Source organism: Ornithorhynchus anatinus, chromosome 10, assembly GCF_004115215.2.
Source record: "Ornithorhynchus anatinus isolate Pmale09 chromosome 10, mOrnAna1.pri.v4, whole genome shotgun sequence".
Taxonomy (NCBI): Eukaryota; Metazoa; Chordata; class Mammalia; order Monotremata; family Ornithorhynchidae; genus Ornithorhynchus; species Ornithorhynchus anatinus.
In genome coordinates this window covers 56,747,334-56,764,761 of record NC_041737.1, presented here as the reverse complement: position 1 = coordinate 56,764,761, position 17,428 = coordinate 56,747,334, and the positions used below count along the sequence as shown (strand labels likewise).

At 52.9% G+C, this 17,428-nt stretch overlaps 1 protein-coding gene across 1 annotated transcript; it reads left to right on the top strand.

Moving 5' to 3' along the window:
• The first annotated feature begins 267 nt into the window (after window positions 1-267).
• Window positions 268-9,036, top strand: LOC114814569 (keratin, type II cytoskeletal 3-like). Its single transcript, XM_029072927.2, has 9 exons — window positions 268-910; window positions 3,798-4,018; window positions 4,613-4,673; window positions 5,099-5,194; window positions 5,802-5,966; window positions 6,099-6,224; window positions 6,469-6,689; window positions 6,999-7,033; window positions 8,068-9,036. Exons 1-9 carry the CDS (start codon window positions 278-280, stop codon window positions 8,484-8,486), a joined length of 1,977 nt encoding a protein of 658 aa, XP_028928760.1. The 5' UTR covers window positions 268-277; the 3' UTR covers window positions 8,487-9,036.
• Window positions 9,037-17,428: the final 8,392 nt, after the last annotated feature.

Below are 17,428 nucleotides of genomic sequence, written 5' to 3'. Positions count from 1 at the left end.
GGGCAGGCGATGGGCCCATCGAGCAATTGGAGGATTGGGGATTAGGGCGGGGACGGGCCGGATTTGGGGAACCGCTGGCCTACTTCTGCTGGCGAGGCCCATCCCAGGGAGGCTGTGGATTAGGGCCGAACTCTCCCGCTGTCTCGTGCCCGCCCCTCCCTGGCACCGGGCTCCCGAGCCCTATATAAAGGCCAGCCTTCTCCCTGGATTCAGTAGGTTTCGGGCTTCTCATCGCTCCACTTCTTTCCCACCTCTCTCCAGCAACAACACCGAACCAATGGCCCAACAAGCAACCAAGGCCAGTGGCGGAGCCAGCCGGACCTTCAGCGGCCGCTCGGCCGTTGTGGCCACCAGCTCCACCCGGACCACCGCTGCCCGCTCGTCGTCCGCCACCCGCTCCAGCGGGAGCGGCATCAGCAGCGGGATGTCGGCCTGCGCCGGCTACGGCGGCATGGGAGGGGGCTTCGGCAGCCGGAGCCTCTACAGCCTGGGTGGCAACAAGAAGATCTCCATCAGCGTAGCCGGGGGCAGCATGTCCGGGGGCGGTTCCCGGGCCGGTGGCTTCGGGGGCGGCCGTGGTGGTGGCCGGGGCCTGGGCGGAGGCTTCGGCGGTGGATTCGGCGGTGGGGCCGGCGGATTTGGCGGGGGAGCTGGCGGATTCGGTGGCGGCGCTGGGGGCTTCGGCGGACCCGGAGGTTTCGGCGGACCCGGTGGCTTCGGCGGACCCGGAGGTTTCGGGGGTCCCGGTGGCCCCGGGGGCCATCCCGCCGGCATCCAGGAGGTGACCGTCAACCAGAGCCTTCTGCAGCCGCTCAAAGTGGAGATCGACCCTCAGTTCAGCATGGTGAAGACTCAGGAGAAGGAGCAGATCAAGACACTGAACAACAAGTTCGTCACCTTCATCGACAAGGTAGGTCCACGCCGGAATAGGACGAACAGAGATGGAGCGCATCCGGTCTCTGGGATGCTGCGATTCCTAAATGTCCATTCCAGGCTTCTCCACACTCTAGGGGAGACCCAAGCTCAGGGCTCAAGCAGTGGGGGGGGGGGGGGGAAGACCCTGTTGGGGTGAGATGTGTTATCAGACAGTGGGGTCTCCTCAGCCGGTGAGACTAGATAGGAGTGATTAACAGGGGAGGAGTGATTGACGGGGAGAAGAGTGATTGACAGAAGAGGGGGAAAAGGCCCTACTGGGGTGAGATGTTTTAGCACACAGTGGGGTCAGCTCAGGTGAGACTAGATAGGTGTGGTTGACAGGGGAGGAGTGATTGACAGGGGGAAGAGTGATTAACAGCAGTGGGGGGAAAGACCTGCTGGGTGGAGGTGTGCTAGTGGATAGACAGGAGTGATTTATGGGAGAGGAGTGAATAATGGAGGGGGGGAAGTGATTGACAGTAGAGGAGTGATTGGCAGGGAATGGGATGATTGACCTAGGGAAGAGTGATCAAAAGGGGAAGAGTAATTTAAAGAAGGAAGACTGATTACTGAGGGAAGAGTGATTAACAGAGGGGAGTGCAATTGATGGAGAGACATGACTGACAGGCAAAGGAAGGACTGATGTAGGAAAGAGTGATTGACAAGGGGAGGAACTGCTGAGCAGCATAGAGGAAGAAACTTTATCTTCAGGAAGCAAAGGTCCAAGCCCAGATTAATGAGAACCTGAAGAAAGATGGAAAGGATTAAGGTTCTTTAGCCTTGACTGTCCCAGCTTGCAAAGGACAGGTTGGAGGCTTGCAGAATAGCAGAGGGGGTGTGGAGTGGAGAACATAGAATTGCTGTTCCTCACATGCAGCCATCGCAGGGCAGCATGGCCTTGTCGATGAAGCACAAGCCTGGGAGTCAGAAGGATCTGGGTTCTAATCCCGGCTCTGCCACTTCTCTGCTATGTGACCTTGGGAAAGTCATTTCACTGCTCTGGGCCTCAGTTCCCTCATCTGTAACATGGGGATTAAGACTGTGAGGTCTATGTGGGACATGGAGTGCATCCAACCTGATTAGCTTGTATCTACTCTAGTGCTTAATGCGGTACCTAGCACATAGCACAAATACCATTTAAGAAAAAGGTTTCTGAAAGATAAACTTGTATCTACCCCAGCACTTAGTACAGTGCTGGTCCATAGTAAGCGCTTAACAAATACCATTAAAAGGATGGTGGAGAGGCAGTATCAGAGCTGTGGGGGGGAAGGTTCTAGACAAATAAAATGAAGACTAGTTCCCCCAGCAGGGAGTAAATCTGGGATTGAGCTACTTAGAAGTCGGAGTAAATTGGAAATATCAGTGGGTCTGGATTCAGGGACAAGAATTTCGTGGCAGGCAATTAGAGGGGGAAAGTTAGGGTCATCGGGGGTGAGGTTAAGGATGTCAGAGGGGGAAAAGTTAGTGGTGTTATGAGGGGAAAGTGAAGGATATCTGAAGTGGTGACTTCAGCCACTGGTGAAAGTAAAGAATGCCAGTGAATGGAATCTCATTAAAGGGGGTTTATGCCTCCTCCCTAACGACTGAACAACAGCTTTCAGACCCCATGGGGGTGGGGGAGATCTCATAACCCTCCCGAAAAATGCGGCTCCATATTTGGGCTTGTAGTGGTAGTAACAACCAACTACTGAGTACCCATCAGATTGTTCTAAGAATAATTGTGGTATTTGTTAAATGCTTACTAATATGCCAAGCACTGTACTGAGCACTCTGGTAAATATGAGGTAAGCAGGCTTCACATGGGGCTCACAGTCTAAGAAGGAGGGAGAACAGATGTTGAATCCCCATTTTGCAGATAAAGTGACTGAGGCAAAGAGAAGAGAAGAAAAGAGACTTGCTCAAGGTCATGCAACCGATAAGTAGCGAGGCTGGGATTACAAGCCAGGACCTCTGGCTCCCAGGCCTGTGCTCTTTCCCCTGGGCCATACTGCTTCTCCACTAAGTGCTTCTCTATTAAGTAGCCGTCTCTGTGTTTGCAAAATGTTTGACCAGTGAATAATAATATTGAGCTCTTACTATGTACAGAACACTGCACTAAGTGTCTGTCCTCATATTGACTCAATCGATGGCACTGAGTAACTCTAGTATGCCTAACACTGTGCTGAGCGTTTGTCCCCATGATCAATCTCTCAGTCCATTAGTAGTATATTTTGAGTGCTTATTGGGCGAGGAGCACTAAATGGAATGCTTGAGAGCATACTCTGGAGGACTGAGGGGACATGATCTCTGCCCTTAGAGATCTTTTAGTTCTGATGGGGAGGGCAGACACTAAAAAACCTTTTGGAAAGGAACAGGAAGGTAAAAAGGAAATGGATAAGAATTAGTGCTTAATTGATGGGATGTGTATGGGTGCCGTGAGATCACGAGTGTGTTCAGAACACTGTACTAAGTGCTTGGGAAAGTACAATGTTACAATATATCCGATACATTCCCTGCCCACAACAAGCTTACAGTCTTCAAAGAGCGGGGAGACGGACATTAATATAAGTAAATAAATTACTGATATGTACATAGGTGTTGTGGGGCTGGGAGGGGGGATGAATGAAGGGAGCAAGTCAGGGCAACACAGACAGGCAAGGGAGAAGAAGGAAGGAGGGCTTAGTCATGGAAGGCTTCTTGGAGGAGATGTGCCTTCAATAAGGCTATGAAGGAGGAGAGAGTAATTGTCAGTCGGATTTGAGGAGGGAGGGCAGTCCAGGGCAGAAGTAGGACGTATGGGGGAAGGGATGGCCCTCCCAAGGTGACCAGAGTCTCCAGTCCTCCCCCCACCCCTCGTCAGTGCTGTGGAGTTGGTGCTGATGTGGCTTTCTCTTCCTCCACAGGTGCGGTTCCTGGAGCAGCAGAACAAGGTGCTGGAGACCAAATGGGAGCTGCTGCAGCAGCAGGGAGGCCATTCCAAGACAAGCACCAACAACTTGGAGCCATTCTTCCAGACCTACATCAGCAGCCTGCAGTCCCACCTCAGCGGGCTGCTCGGCGACAAGGACCGGCTGAATGATGAGCTGAAGAGCATGCAGGACATGGTGGAGGACTTCAAGAAGAAGTGAGTGGGGAATCCCCGGGAGTCCCCGGGATGGTGTGTGTTGTGGGGAAACGTCTCTGCTTCCCTTGGATGAGTCACCAATTAAGTTGGGGGAGAGTCAATCAATCAATCATGTTTAGAGCACTGAACTAAGCGCTTGGGAGAGTACAATCTAACAACAGACACATTCCCTGCCCACAATGAGTTTACAGTCTAGAGGGGGAGAGTCTCCCACTCCGTTCCCAGCCCATTCAATATTCTATGGGTGGATCTTGCCTGGGCGATGAGGAGACATAGCCCAGAGTCAGAGGAGTCGGGAGAGCCCCTTCCTCAAGTGGGCATGGGAGGGAGAGGGGTGGGAAAGGCTGGCTCCCAGCTGTGGTTAATCCACATTGAGAATAATCCACACACATGCAATCGAGAGTTGTTTTCATTGGATTGGAGAGATCCTCTCTGCCAAGGGGTCGGGGGGTGGGGGGGTGGGGCGGGTAATATCAGAGCTGGGAATTTGGCCAGTTATCCAGGGCCTGGAGAAGAGGGGAAATCCATGTTTGGGGATGGAACACGGTCCCACTGTTTCGGCCCAGGAATCTGAACGCATCTTCTGCCCTGTAGGTATGAAGATGAGGTGAACAAGCGCACCACCGCTGAGAATGACTTCGTGGTCCTCAAGAAGGTGAGCGGCTCGGGGAGGGGGATCCAGAGGGGCGGGGAGTTGGGAAGAGTCAGGATGACTTTGGGATCTTGAGGGGTAATACAGTAGACAAATCATAGGTGTCCATCACTGGTACTTACTGAGAGTTTAGAGTGTGCACTAAACTCTTGGGAAAATATGAGAGCAGGCATGACCTCTGCCATCGAGCTTTTAGTTTATTGGAGAACCAATCCATCAGTAGCATTTCCTGAGCACCTACAGTGGGCGTAGTACTGTGCTAAACGCTTGGGAGACTTAATAGTTAGTAGATGTGATCCCTGCTCTCAAGAAACTTTCAGGCTAGAATTGTGGCCTTTGCTAACTGCTGATTAATAATGCCGCTCCCCATATCTCCTCCCTAACCTTCCCCCCCTCCCCAAACTCCCCCCACCCCGGCATCAAACCAGGATGTGGACACTGCTTACATGACCAAAGTGGAGCTTGAGGCCAAGACGGAGAGCCTGACGGATGAGATCAGCTTCCTCAAAGCCCTCTACGATGCTGTGAGTCTTCAGTCCCTGTTATCACTGTGGTCTGGGGAGGGGTGGGATTGAGGCTGTAGGGTTGGGGTTAGGGTCACAGGAGTCATTTATTTCTCTCCCATGTCCCTTGACCCTCGTCCTCTCAAATCTGGGCCACCCTCTGACCCAGATTCCCTTGACTCTGAGCCCCCAGGACCCCCAGGACTCTGTCCCCAGCCCCATCAGAGTTTCCTGCTCAGACCTAGGGGTCCAGGGAAATCCCACAGAAGGGAGAGAAAGGACGATGTGGATTTCATTTCTTTTTGGCCCCCTGCCTGATTTCTTTCAGGTTGACCTCCTAATTTCCTGCACCCCCCGATGTATCTCAGACACACTTTCTAGTTCCTGTGTGGTTTCCTTAGACCTTCTTTCCGATTACCTTGCGACCTGCCTGATTTGTTTTAGACTCCACACCTGGACTTTGTTAGTCTTACTGCCCCATTTCCTGGGGGTCCTGGGAGCCCAAACCAGTGCTGGTTTCTGAGGCTGGGGGCCGAGGGGGAAATAATCTGGGTGCCTTTAGGGAGAACAGAGAAGCATCACAGCTGAGAAACGGAGGCTGAGTGAGGTCGATCTTATGTCTCGATAGGAGATGTCCCACACCCAGCAGAGTGTCAGCGACACATCGGTGGTTCTGTCCATGGACAACAATCGCAGCCTGAACCTGGACAGCATCATCGCCGAGGTGAAGGCCCAGTACGAGGAGATCGCCCAGCGCAGCAAGGCCGAAGCCGAGGCCCTGTACCAGCACAAGGTGGGTCTCTTCTCTGCTGGGGGAGCCTCCCTGACCCCTCCGCCCCCATCCAGGTCCTAGACTACCTTCTTTCCGTCCCCCCTACCAACACATCCTCCTGGTCTAAACAAATCCTCCTTCCTCCCCCAACAGCTTGGGGAGCTGGAGAGCACAGCTGGTCGCCACGGAGACGACCTGAAGAACACCAAGAGCGAAATCTCCGAGCTGAACCGCATGATCCAGCGTCTGCGGGCTGAGATCGAGAACGTCAAGAAGCAGGTGGGACAGGCTGGCGCGGTCGGCTTCCTCTGATTGGACTGGAGGCGGGGCAAGGAGGGGGCTGCAGGGTTGGAGGTAGGGAGGTGGAATCAAGGAAAGCTTCCTGGAAGAGGCGACTCACCAAGGACCAGCCAGAAGGCTGGGGGAGCAGAAGGGAAGACAGGTGGGAGAGAGGTGGCCACCCAGGTGAGAGGGCTCGCTGTCCCTCCTCCTCCTCCTGATCTTCCTCCTCCCACTCCGCCAGAACACCAACCTGCAGACGGCCATCGCCGACGCCGAGCAGCGCGGGGAGCTGGCACTCAAGGATGCCAATGCCAAGCTGGTGGAGCTCAAGGCCGCCCTGCAGCAGGCTAAGGAGGATCTGGCCCGGCTAATGAAGGATTACCAGGAGCTGATGAACGTCAAACTGGCCCTGGACGTGGAGATCGCCACTTACAGGAAGCTGCTGGAAGGAGAGGAGTGCAGGTGCGAAGTGGGCACACTTAGAGGGTCCCGCCGGAGGTCGTCTCGTCCATCCCCCTGCCCCCGAGCAGACCTGTTCTAATCCCTCCACCCGGGGAACAGTGCGCTAGGGAGCAGAGAGGGGCATCTCTCCAGGGAAAAGGAGTCTACATCTTCCATCTAGTATCTCAGGTTCTTTCTGGAGGTCTCACCTTAGTCCCTCACGTTACAGCTCAAGCCCCATTCTCTCTGGTAGGTGGGCGGCCCAGGGGGAGGCATTTCGGTGAGTTGGACAGATTTCCTGAATCTTTTCTCTCTGTTCTTATCGCTTAGGATGTCTGGAGAATGCCAGAGCACGTGCAGCATTGGTGAGTGTCTCGATCTTAGACGGCCTGTACAGGTCTGTGTTTGAAACCCACCCGTTCTTTCGGTGGAGCTGGACCAAATCCAGTAAGACCAGGCCACTGGGCGGGACGTCTGAGGACGGGACTTTCGGGGAGGGTTGAGCTCCTGGGTGACATTCCCGAGGGGTGGAGTGAGAGGAGGTTTGAGTTGGGGCTTTTCTCACCTTATCAATCCATCGATCAACAGTACTGATTGAATGCCTACTCTGTGCAGAGCAGTGCATTAAGCTCTTGGAAGAGTAACAGTAATAATAATGATAACAACGGTATGTATTAATAATAACAACGGTATTTGTTAAGCGCTTACTATGTGTCAGGCACTGTTCAGAGCGCCGAGCGCTGTTCTGAAGCGCTTACTCTGTACTAAGGTTACAAGATAATCAGGTTAGACACAGTCCCTGTCTCTCACGGGGCTCACAGTCTAAGAGGGAGGGAGAGCAGAGATTCCCAATCTTGGGGACCTGAGGCCAGAGAGGTTCAGTGACTTGCCCGAGGTCACACAGCAGGGTAGTGTGTCTTCTCACTCCCAGCTCCGTTCTCTTTCCACTGGGCCACTCAATTGAGCTGGCAGATACGGTCGCTTCCTTTAAGGAGCCTATCGTCTCAGTGGGGGACACAGGCTCTAAAAATAAATTCCAAGGACTAGCAGGAAACGACGAAGTGGGTCTAGGGGTGTCCGACCCAGGGGGAGTCCGGCAGTGTTGGCTCAGTGGCAAGAGCCCGGGCTTGGGAGTCAGAGGTCATGAGTTCGAATCCCGGCTCTGCCACCTGGCAACTGTGTGACTGTGGGCAAGTCACTTCACTTCTCTGTGCCTCAGTGACCTCATCTGTAAAATGGGGAGCCTCACGTGGGACCACCTGATGACCCCGTATCTCCCCCAGCGCTTAGCACGGTGCTCTGGGCATAGTAAGCGCTTAACAAACACCAACGTTATCATTAGTGGGGAGGAGGCCCAAGTCAGGGCGTTGTGAGTGACCCCCTCCCGTTCTCCTCGCAGCGATGGTCAGCAGCGCCTCCAGCAGCAGCAGCGCTTCGGCCGGTGTCCGCGGAGGCAGCAGCGTGGTCTCCGGGGGGCGCGTGGCCGGCAGCAGCACGGTGGTCTCCGGGGGTCGCGTGGGCGGCAGCAGCACGGTGGTCTCCGGGGGTCGCGTGGGCGGCGGCGGCAGCGTCGGGGTCAGCACCGGAGTCAGCTCCAGCGTCAGCACCGGAGTCAGCTCCGGCTCTCGGGTGGGCCAGAGCGTGGTGGTCGGCGGAGTCGCCCCCGTGGGCCCCGCCAGGGTCCCCGCGGTCGGCGTAGCCCCCGTCGCCAGCCGGGTGCCCGCGGTGCCCACCGCGGTCCCCGTGGTGCCCTCTGTGCCCGCCCCTCGGATCGTCCAGACCACCACCACCAGCCAGAGGTCCACCACCCAGTTTTAACCCCCCAACCGCTGACGGCTCCCCTCCGGCCTCCGCCCCTCGCACCATCCATCCCGGTCAGCGGCATCTCTGACCTCCCGCCCCTGCCCTCGACGCCTCGCAGCTCCAGGCAAACAGCTCCGTCTCCGCGATCTTCTCCTTCTCTCTGCTCTGCCCCCTGGAAGAGCCTCCGGGAATTAGTAGTGTGCACTAATGAATGCACTTATTAGACGTCATCGGGGGACGGATTCATCTCTACAGCTGGGAAATTCCCCCTGGGGGGTTAGCCCCACCCTGCCCTTGACCTAGGGTCTCTGACCCGGTTCAGAGCGGGTGCCGCCCCTCACCCCAGCGAGAAGACGACCGGACACTTCCGAGTCCTGTCCGGTCCGGTGCTGGCTCCCCCAAGGCTCAGTGGAGAGATGGGGCTCCAGCGATGCCCACCGACCCGCCCTGGCAACTAGTGCCCGGTACAAGCAACTTTGTACCTTTGTATATAACATGACATGCCGTTGCCTTCTTTGGTCTCTGGGTATCTCCCTCTAATAAAACTGCACTGCGTTTCACTGCATCTCTGTCTCTGACTCTCATTCGCTGTCAGTATCGCTAGCATTGACTGATGCCTGCCTCTGGGCAGAGCACTGTACTGGCCACCTGCTGTGGCAGAGAGCTGTAGTGGGCGCCTGCTGTGGGCAGAGCGCTGTATGGGGTGCCTATGGTGGGCAGAGTGTCCCACCCACCAACTGGCCACCACAGATTCTAAATCCTAATAAATCTCACCCTTACACGAAGGGCACCCTCTCTGTGTTGGATATTCTAATCTGTCCTCTCCCTGATTTTCCCATCACTGTAGACGGCCCCACCATCCTTCCCGTCTCACAAGCCCGTAATCTTGGCGTTATCCTTGACTCCTCTCGCTCATTCAACCCACATATTCAATCCCTCACTAAATCCTGTCGGTCCCACCTTCACCACATGGCTAAAATCCGCCCTTTCCTCGCCATACAAACTGCCATCACGTTAGTGTTCAACCACTCATTTTATCCCGCTTGGATTCCTACATCAGCCTTCTTGCTGACCTCCCAGACTTCTGCCTCTCCCCACTCCAGTCCGTACTTCACTTTGCTATTCGGATCATTTTTCTTCAAAAATGTTCAGGACCCGTCACCCCACTCCTCAAAAAACTGCAGTGGTTGCCTATCCACCTCCGCATCAAACAAAAAATCCTCACCATTGGCTATAAAGCACTCCACCACCTTGCCCCCTCCTATCTCACCTTGTTACTCTCCTTCTACAACCCAGCCCGCACATTTCTCTCCTCTAATGTTAACCTTCTCACCGTGCCTCCATCTCTCCACCGATGCCTCGCCCTCGTCCTGTCTCTGGCCTGGAACGCCCTCCCTCCTCAAATCCGACAATTACTCTCCCGCCGCACCTTCAAAGCCTTATCGAAGGCACATCTCCTCCAGGAGGCCTTCTCTGACTAAGCCTCCCCCCTTTCTTCTTCTCCCAGTCCCTTCTGGGTCGCCCTGACTTGCTCCCTTTGTTCTCCCCCCCGCCCCCAGCCCCACAACATTTATGTATATATCTGTCTTTTTTTTATACTAATGTCTGTATCCCCGCCCTCCCCCCAGTCTAGACCACAAACTCGTTGTGGGCAGGGAATGTGTCTACATATTGTTGTATTGTCCTCTCCCAAGCGCTTATCACAGTGCTCTGCACATAGTAAGTGCTCAATAAATGCAACTGAATGAATGAACTTTTTCAGTCACCCGGCATAAAATAATAATGATGATGATGAAATTTGTTAAGCACTTACTATGTGCCTGGCACTATACTAAGCGCTGGGGTGGATACAAGCAATATAATTGTCATAAATTGAGGGGTTAAAAGTCGAAATTATTTTCCCTATGGTATTGTGTTATCAATGGGGATTGGTTCCTGAAGGCAATAGGCAGATTCCCTACTGTTCCTTAATGACCCGGAATTGAGGACTAAAGGCAATCAGGGGCGAGGAATACAGCTCCATCCAGGTATTTTTTAATGGCTCACTGGGTTAATTCCCTTTTTACAAATGAGGTAACTGAGGCACAGAGAAGTGAAGTGACTTGCCCAAGTGGCCGAGCTGGGATCAGAACGCAGGTCCTTCTGACTCCCAGGCCCGTGCTCTATCCACTAGACCACACTGCTTCTCCACTGAGTAGGTATTTACATGGAATCAGAGAGGTCCCACGTTAGGATAATCGACTTCTACTTCATCGGAAATGAAATGGACACACAGATTCTCCCTCGCGATTCTGCCTGGTGACCAGATGACCCCTTCCTTCTCCCTCCCCCACATCCTGGAGCGGGCATAAGGGTCACCTATACCGGGTGTAGTCACCCGGAAGGGTCAAGGCATCCATTTAATCTCTCAACAGGTACAGGGTGGGACAGTACAACATCAATAAATAGAGCTTGGACCTCCACAGCATCTCTAGACTCCACCCCCTTTCTTTCTGTCCACCAGACTGGATCAGGGGCTTGACTATTGTATCATCCTCCTTGCTGGCCTCCCTGCCTCCACCCTCTCCCCTGTCTAATCCAGACTCCACTCCGCTGCCTGGGGAGTGCGGGGGACGCGGTGGAAGGTCGATTACTCCACTGTGAGTCTGAGGCTGTCCAAGGTGCCGGAAAGGAGGAAAGCTAAACTCTTCAGGCCGTGGCTTCAGGGATCCGTTTCCTACCTCTGCCTCTCCTCCTCTCTTTCCTGCCAGGTATGGTTTTTAGGCCCATAGGCAAGGCAGCTAGCAGTGGCTTTAGCGATACTATTTGCTGAGAGCCTCCTAGATGGGATGCATTGAACTGAGCGCTTGGAAAAGCACGGTGGAGTCAATTAATCAGCTGTATTTATTAACTACTGTGTGCAAAGCACTGTACTCAACGCTTGGGAGGGTACATAACTAACGGTACGATATTGTATAATATATATATATATATTTGCCGATTTGTACATTCCAAGCGCTTAGTACAGTGCTCTGCACATAGTAAGCGCTCAGTAAATACTATTGAATGAATATATATATACGATATAAAGAAGAGTTACACCCCCTGCCCGCAATCAGCTTCCACTTTAAAGGGGAAGCTCAGTCCTGTTAGTGGATCTGTTTAATTGAAAAGGCAAGACAGATCCACAGACACTCCCCACGGACAGACACGGTTGGCGGGGGGGTTGAGAGGGATGTCGCTGGAGGTGGAGGGATGGAGCAGGTGAGGAGGAAATAGGGGCTGAGTGGATCAGGGATGGCTTCCTGGAAGAGGTGGCTTTGATCTGGGGGGGCGAGGAGCGTGCCAGACAGGAAGGACCCAGCCAGGGTCCCCCCTCCACAGCCCCTCTCAGCCACACAAATTGAGCACAACCTCGAGAAGCAGTGTGGTCTAGTGGAAAGACACTTGGAGTCAGAGGACTTGGGTTCTAATTCCGGTTCTGCCGCTTACCTGCTGTATGACCTTGGACAAATCACTTCAGTTCTCTGGGCCTCAGTTTCCTCACCTGGAAAATGGGGATTTAATGCCTGTCCTCCCTCCCATTTAGATTGTGATCCCCCTTGTGGGACAGGGACTATGACTGACCTGTTTAGTCTTGAATGTACCCCAGCGCTTGGCACTTAGTAAGCGCTTAAGAAATGCCATAATTGTTATGTTTATTTAATTCCTCAGGGAACCTCTGCATCAGTGATTGGCTGAGCTTCTATTGAGGGGAGGGCCCTGGCCCGGCCCCCTGGAAAGTCACCAAGACATGAATCGGCACCGTCTTGCCAGGGTTGGGCTACTTCTGCCCAGCCAGAACCAAGCCCCAGGTCCCCTGGTGGAACATCTAGTGGAGAAACTTATTTTAATGACATTTGTTAAGAACTGGCCATGTGCCAGGCACTGTGCTAAGCACTAGGATGGATACAAGATCATCAGGTTGGACACAGTCCATGTCCCACATGGAGTTCACAGTTGTAACCCCCATTTTACAGATGAGGTAAGTGAGTCACAGAGAAGCGAAGTGAATTGCCCAGGGTCCCACAGCCAACAAGTGGTGGATTCAGAATTAGAACCCACCACCTTCTGACTCCCAGGCCCATGCTCTATCCACTAGGTCACGCTGCTTCTGGGGATTGGTAATGTCCTGTGTGACTTCAGCAGGGTTCAGGGCAAGGAGATCCTGCTGCTTCTTCCCCACTCTTTGGAAAAGGGAGAAAGGCGTGTTCTCCATCCCACTCACCACCACACATAAACACACGCACACCCACACGAACACAAGCATGCACACACCATAGGCAAATGCTCAAATCCCTTCTAGGGTAATAATAATAAAAAAATGATGATTTTGGCATTTGTTAAGCCTTACTTTATGCCATGTACTGTGCTAAACTCTGGGGAAGATACAATGTAAGTAGATCAGATCCAGGCCCTGTCCCTTCATGGGACTCACAGTCTAAGGGAGAGGGAGAGCAGGTAATGATTCTCCATTTTACACAGGAAGAAAGTGAGACCCAGAGAAGTAAAGTGACTTCCTTAAAGTCACACAGCGGGTGAAAGGAAAGGGCAGGGATTAGAACTCAGAGCCCCTGACTGGGCCATTAGGCTATGCTGGATCCTGCTCGGGCTTGGGAGTCAGAAGAACCTGGGTTCTAATTCTGGCTCTTCCACTTGACTGCTATGTGACCTTGAGCAAGTCACTTAACTTTTCTGGGCCTCAGTTACCTCATATGTAAAATAGGGATTAAGATGTGAACCTTATGTGAGACAGGGAATGTGTCCAACCCAATTTGCTAGTACCCACCACGGGGCTTAGTACAGTGCATGGCACATAGTAAGCGTATAATAAATACCACCCTTATTGTTATTATTATTCTAAGATAGTAACCACATGGAGGGAAATACATACAGCAGCAGGTCCTTCTGAGTGAAACAGCGGAAGAGCTAACTCTGAATGAAGAAATTCAATGAGACGGAAGATCTCCAGAGGATCTGGCTACACAACCAGTCCCTACCCCAGCCTGCCAGTGGTAGAACGGGTGATGTTCTCCTGGTATTTGCTTAATTCTGAGCCCACCATCTATTCCCTTTGACATGCCTCCTTCTGCCTCCCAGCACTGTGACCTGGATCTTGAGTGGGTGGAGGGCTGAAACACAGCTTAACCTCAATTCAGTCAGTCAGTATTGAGGGCCTACTCTATGCAGATCACTGTGCTTGGGAGTGGACGATAATGAAACTATGATTCAACTGAATAATTGATTAATTGATTAATCCCCTACTGCGTGAAGAGTACTGTCGTTGGGAGCAGAAAGTAATCGATCCATCAATTAATGGTACTGACTGAGCACCCTTTGTATACAGAACACTGTAGCAGGATCTTGGGAGAGTACAATAGAGTGGACATTATCCCTGACCTCAGGGGCCATACAGTTAGTAGGGGGGAGCATATTAAAATAGATTTCAGACAAAAGAAGATAAATTGAAAATGGTCACATTGATTGAGAAGTAGCGTGGCCCAGTGAAAAGACCATGGGTCTGGGAGTCAGAGGACCTGAGTCCCGACTTTGCCCCTTGTCTACTGTGTGACCTTGGGCAAGTCACTTAACTTCTCTGTGCTTCACTTACCTCATTTGTGAAAAGGGGATTAAGACTGTGAGCCCCAAGTGGGACATGGACTGCATTCAACCTGATAAACTTGTATCTACTCCAGCACTCAGTACAGTGCCTAACACATAGTAAGCGCCTAACAAATACCATAAAAATTAGCTACTCAAAAAAATAAAGTCATGATCTCTGTCCACAAGCGAATAGGAATATTAAATCCTGCTTTGCACATATGTGTATTTTAATTTATTTATTTATATTAATGTCTGTCCCCTCCTCTAGACTGTAAACTTACTGTGGGCAGTGAATGTGTCTATTGTTAAATTGTAATAATGATGGCATTTGTTAAGCACTTACTATGTGCCAGGCACTGTACCAAGCTGGGGTGGGCACAAGCAAATTGGGTAGGACACAGTCCCTGTCCCACTGGGGCTCACAGTCTCAATCCCCATTTTACAGATGAGGGAACTGAAGCCCAGAGAAGTGGTGTACTCTCCCCAGCACTTAGTACAATGCTCTGCACACAGCAAGCACTCAGTAAATACGATTTACTGACCGACTTCTTTTAACCCTTTGTTTGGCCAAAGGAGCAGAAGGGGTATCTGGGGAGCATGCAGGAGGGTGGATGAAGAGGGCAAGTGTGGACACGCTCATCTGGGGACTGTGGAAGGGGGTGGAAAAAGGGGGTGAATGGGGTGGCATTTGAGCAGCGGGGGGGCGGTCGGGGATAAAGGAGATGGGGGGGCATCTGGGGAGTGTGGAGGAGGTGGACAAAGGAGATGGGCAGGGAGTGTCTGGGGTTCTTGGAGTAGTATGGATGAAAGGAAAGGGTGGGGGGCAGTCAGTCGGTTAGTCTAGTAAATTCTATTTACTGAGCACTTATTGTGTGCAGAGCACTGTACTAAGCGCTTGGAAGAGGACAACATAACAATAAACAGGCACATTCCCTACCCACAACAAGCTAGAGGGACGAGCTTACAGTCTAGGGCAGCATGGAGGGAAGGTGGGCGAAGGGGACGGGTAGGGGGAGATTAGGAAGAATGCTCGTGCAAACTTGGGTCTGCAGGAGCTTAGCAAGCGGAATGGCGGCCGCGTGGGTTTGGGAAGGGCCGGGATTACCCAGGCCCAGCCCTCACCCTGAGCCCTGGGGAACGCGCAGATTAACTCCTAAATCCCAAACGGCTTCCTCAGCACTCTGCAACTGGGTCAGCCGAGAGGACCTCTCCTGAAAGGTCGCTGGAGTCGTGGGGAGAAACGCCTGGGAAAAGGACGGTTTTCGGGAAGGGGGGGGGGTCCCCAAGGGGGTTCAGTCTGCCCCAAGAGATACAATGCCCCCTGGGCAATGTAGAGCTTTCTGGATGGTCTCTGTCTCTCCCTGGCTCGTTCTGGGTCTGTCTCTCACAGTCCCTTTCTGGGTCTCTATCTGCACTGTCTCTCCGTCCCTCACTGTTTCACTGGGTCTTTATCTCTCACTGTCTCTTTGAGTCTTTGTCTCTGTTCCTCTGGGACCCTGTCTCTCCATCTCCATCTCTTGTTCTGGGTCCCTCACTGGGTCTCCATCTATCACTGTCTCTCGCTGGGTCTCTAACCCACAGTCTCTTTGGATCTCTGTCTCACACTCTTTCCTGTGGTGTCTCTGCCCCAAGAGACCTCTCATCTCTGTCTCTTTCTAGTTGTCTGGCTCTCTGGTTCATTTTTCTCTGGGTCCCTCTCCCTCACTGTTTCTTTGGATCTCTGTCTCTCACCACCGTTCTGGGTCTGTCTCTGTTTCTCTTTAGGTCTCCGTGGGTTCTTCCTCTGGGTCTCTGTCTCACTGGATCTCTGTCTCACACCGTCTCCCTCTAAGTCTCTGTCTCTCAGTGTTTTTTCCGGATCTCTGTCTCACTGCCTCTCTGGGTCTTTGCCTCTCACTATGCCTCTTGGTCGGTTTCTCACTGTGTTTGCTGTATCTCTCTCAATGTTTTTTGGTCTCCGTTCTCTCCTCGTTATCTCTCTTCACCCTTCTTTTTCACTGTCTCTCCATTTCTCTCTTTTTCATGGTCTCTCCCTGGGACTCTGTTTGTGTCTCCGCCTACCTCCATCTGTGTCGACCTTTCTCACTGACTCTGTTTCCCTCTGTTCCTCTCTTGCCATGTCTCTGTCTCTCCCTGTTTGCCTCTGCCAGTGAGACCGGGGGAACGGGTGACCGAAGCTGGGGGAGCCTATACTTCTCTAAGAGCCGGTGGGACGGGGAGACGGAAGAGGACGCATAGCAAATGAACCTCGTCTCCACCGTTAATGCAGGCACTTTCCCGAGCGCTTAGTGCGGCAGTCAATAAAAAACAGTTGATGGGTCAGTTGATGGACTGACTGATTGATTGAATGATTGATCCGGATCTTTAGGGTAGAAGCCCTAGGAGAAAGCTAAATTAAATTCAATCGTGTTTATTGAGAGCTTACTGAGTGCAGAGCACTGTACTAAGAGCAAACACAGATGTCTTGGGCCTGAAGGGTCTGGATCCCAGCCTTGGGCCCCCCCATCTGAACCCGTAGGGGTCCCGTCCTGGACATGGGTACTCGGATATGGAAACCAGAGGCTTGGTCCAGTCCTGGGGCACAGGGATGTCCAGGGGAGATGCAGGGAGGAGGCTCCAGAATCTTTCAGTTCCCCAGCAGTGGTTCAGCTTCCCCAGCCCGTGAATAATAATAATAATAATAATAATAACGATAATGGTATTTGTTAAGGGCTTACCATGTGACAGACGCTGTACTAAGCACTGGGGCGGATGAAAGCAAATCGGATTGGACACAGTCCCTGTCCCACGTAGGGCTCACAGTCTCAATTCCCATTTTACAGAGGAGGGAACTGAGACCCAGAGAAGTGAGGTGACTGGCCCAAGGTCACACAGCAGACAAGTGGCGGAGCCGGGATTAGACCCAGCCTTAGACTATACTGGCCGTGGAGCCCCGGCAGAGAGATGACCACGAGCCCGATGGGCTCTGGTCAGTCAATCCTATTTATTGAGAGCTTACCGTGTGCAGAACACTGTACTAAGCGCTCGGGAGAGTACACTACACTACTAAACAGACGCGTTCCCTGCGTCCAACGAGTTTACAGTCTGGGGGAAGAGGGGGCTTCTTTCCTTATCCCCTCCCCACCCGTCTTCTCAGCGAATGGCGGGGACGGGGCAGGAAGGGAGGACGACCCCTGCACCGGGCAGAGGGGTAAAGAGCGTGTCGGGGTGCCCGGGGGAGGGGGTCGGGGTGGGGGTCACGGGGGCCGAGGCTGGCGCCCGGGGAAGAACTGCTGATTTCTCCCTTTTCGAGGGGCCGAAGCGGGGAGTCAGGCCGTTTGCGGATTTAACCGCGC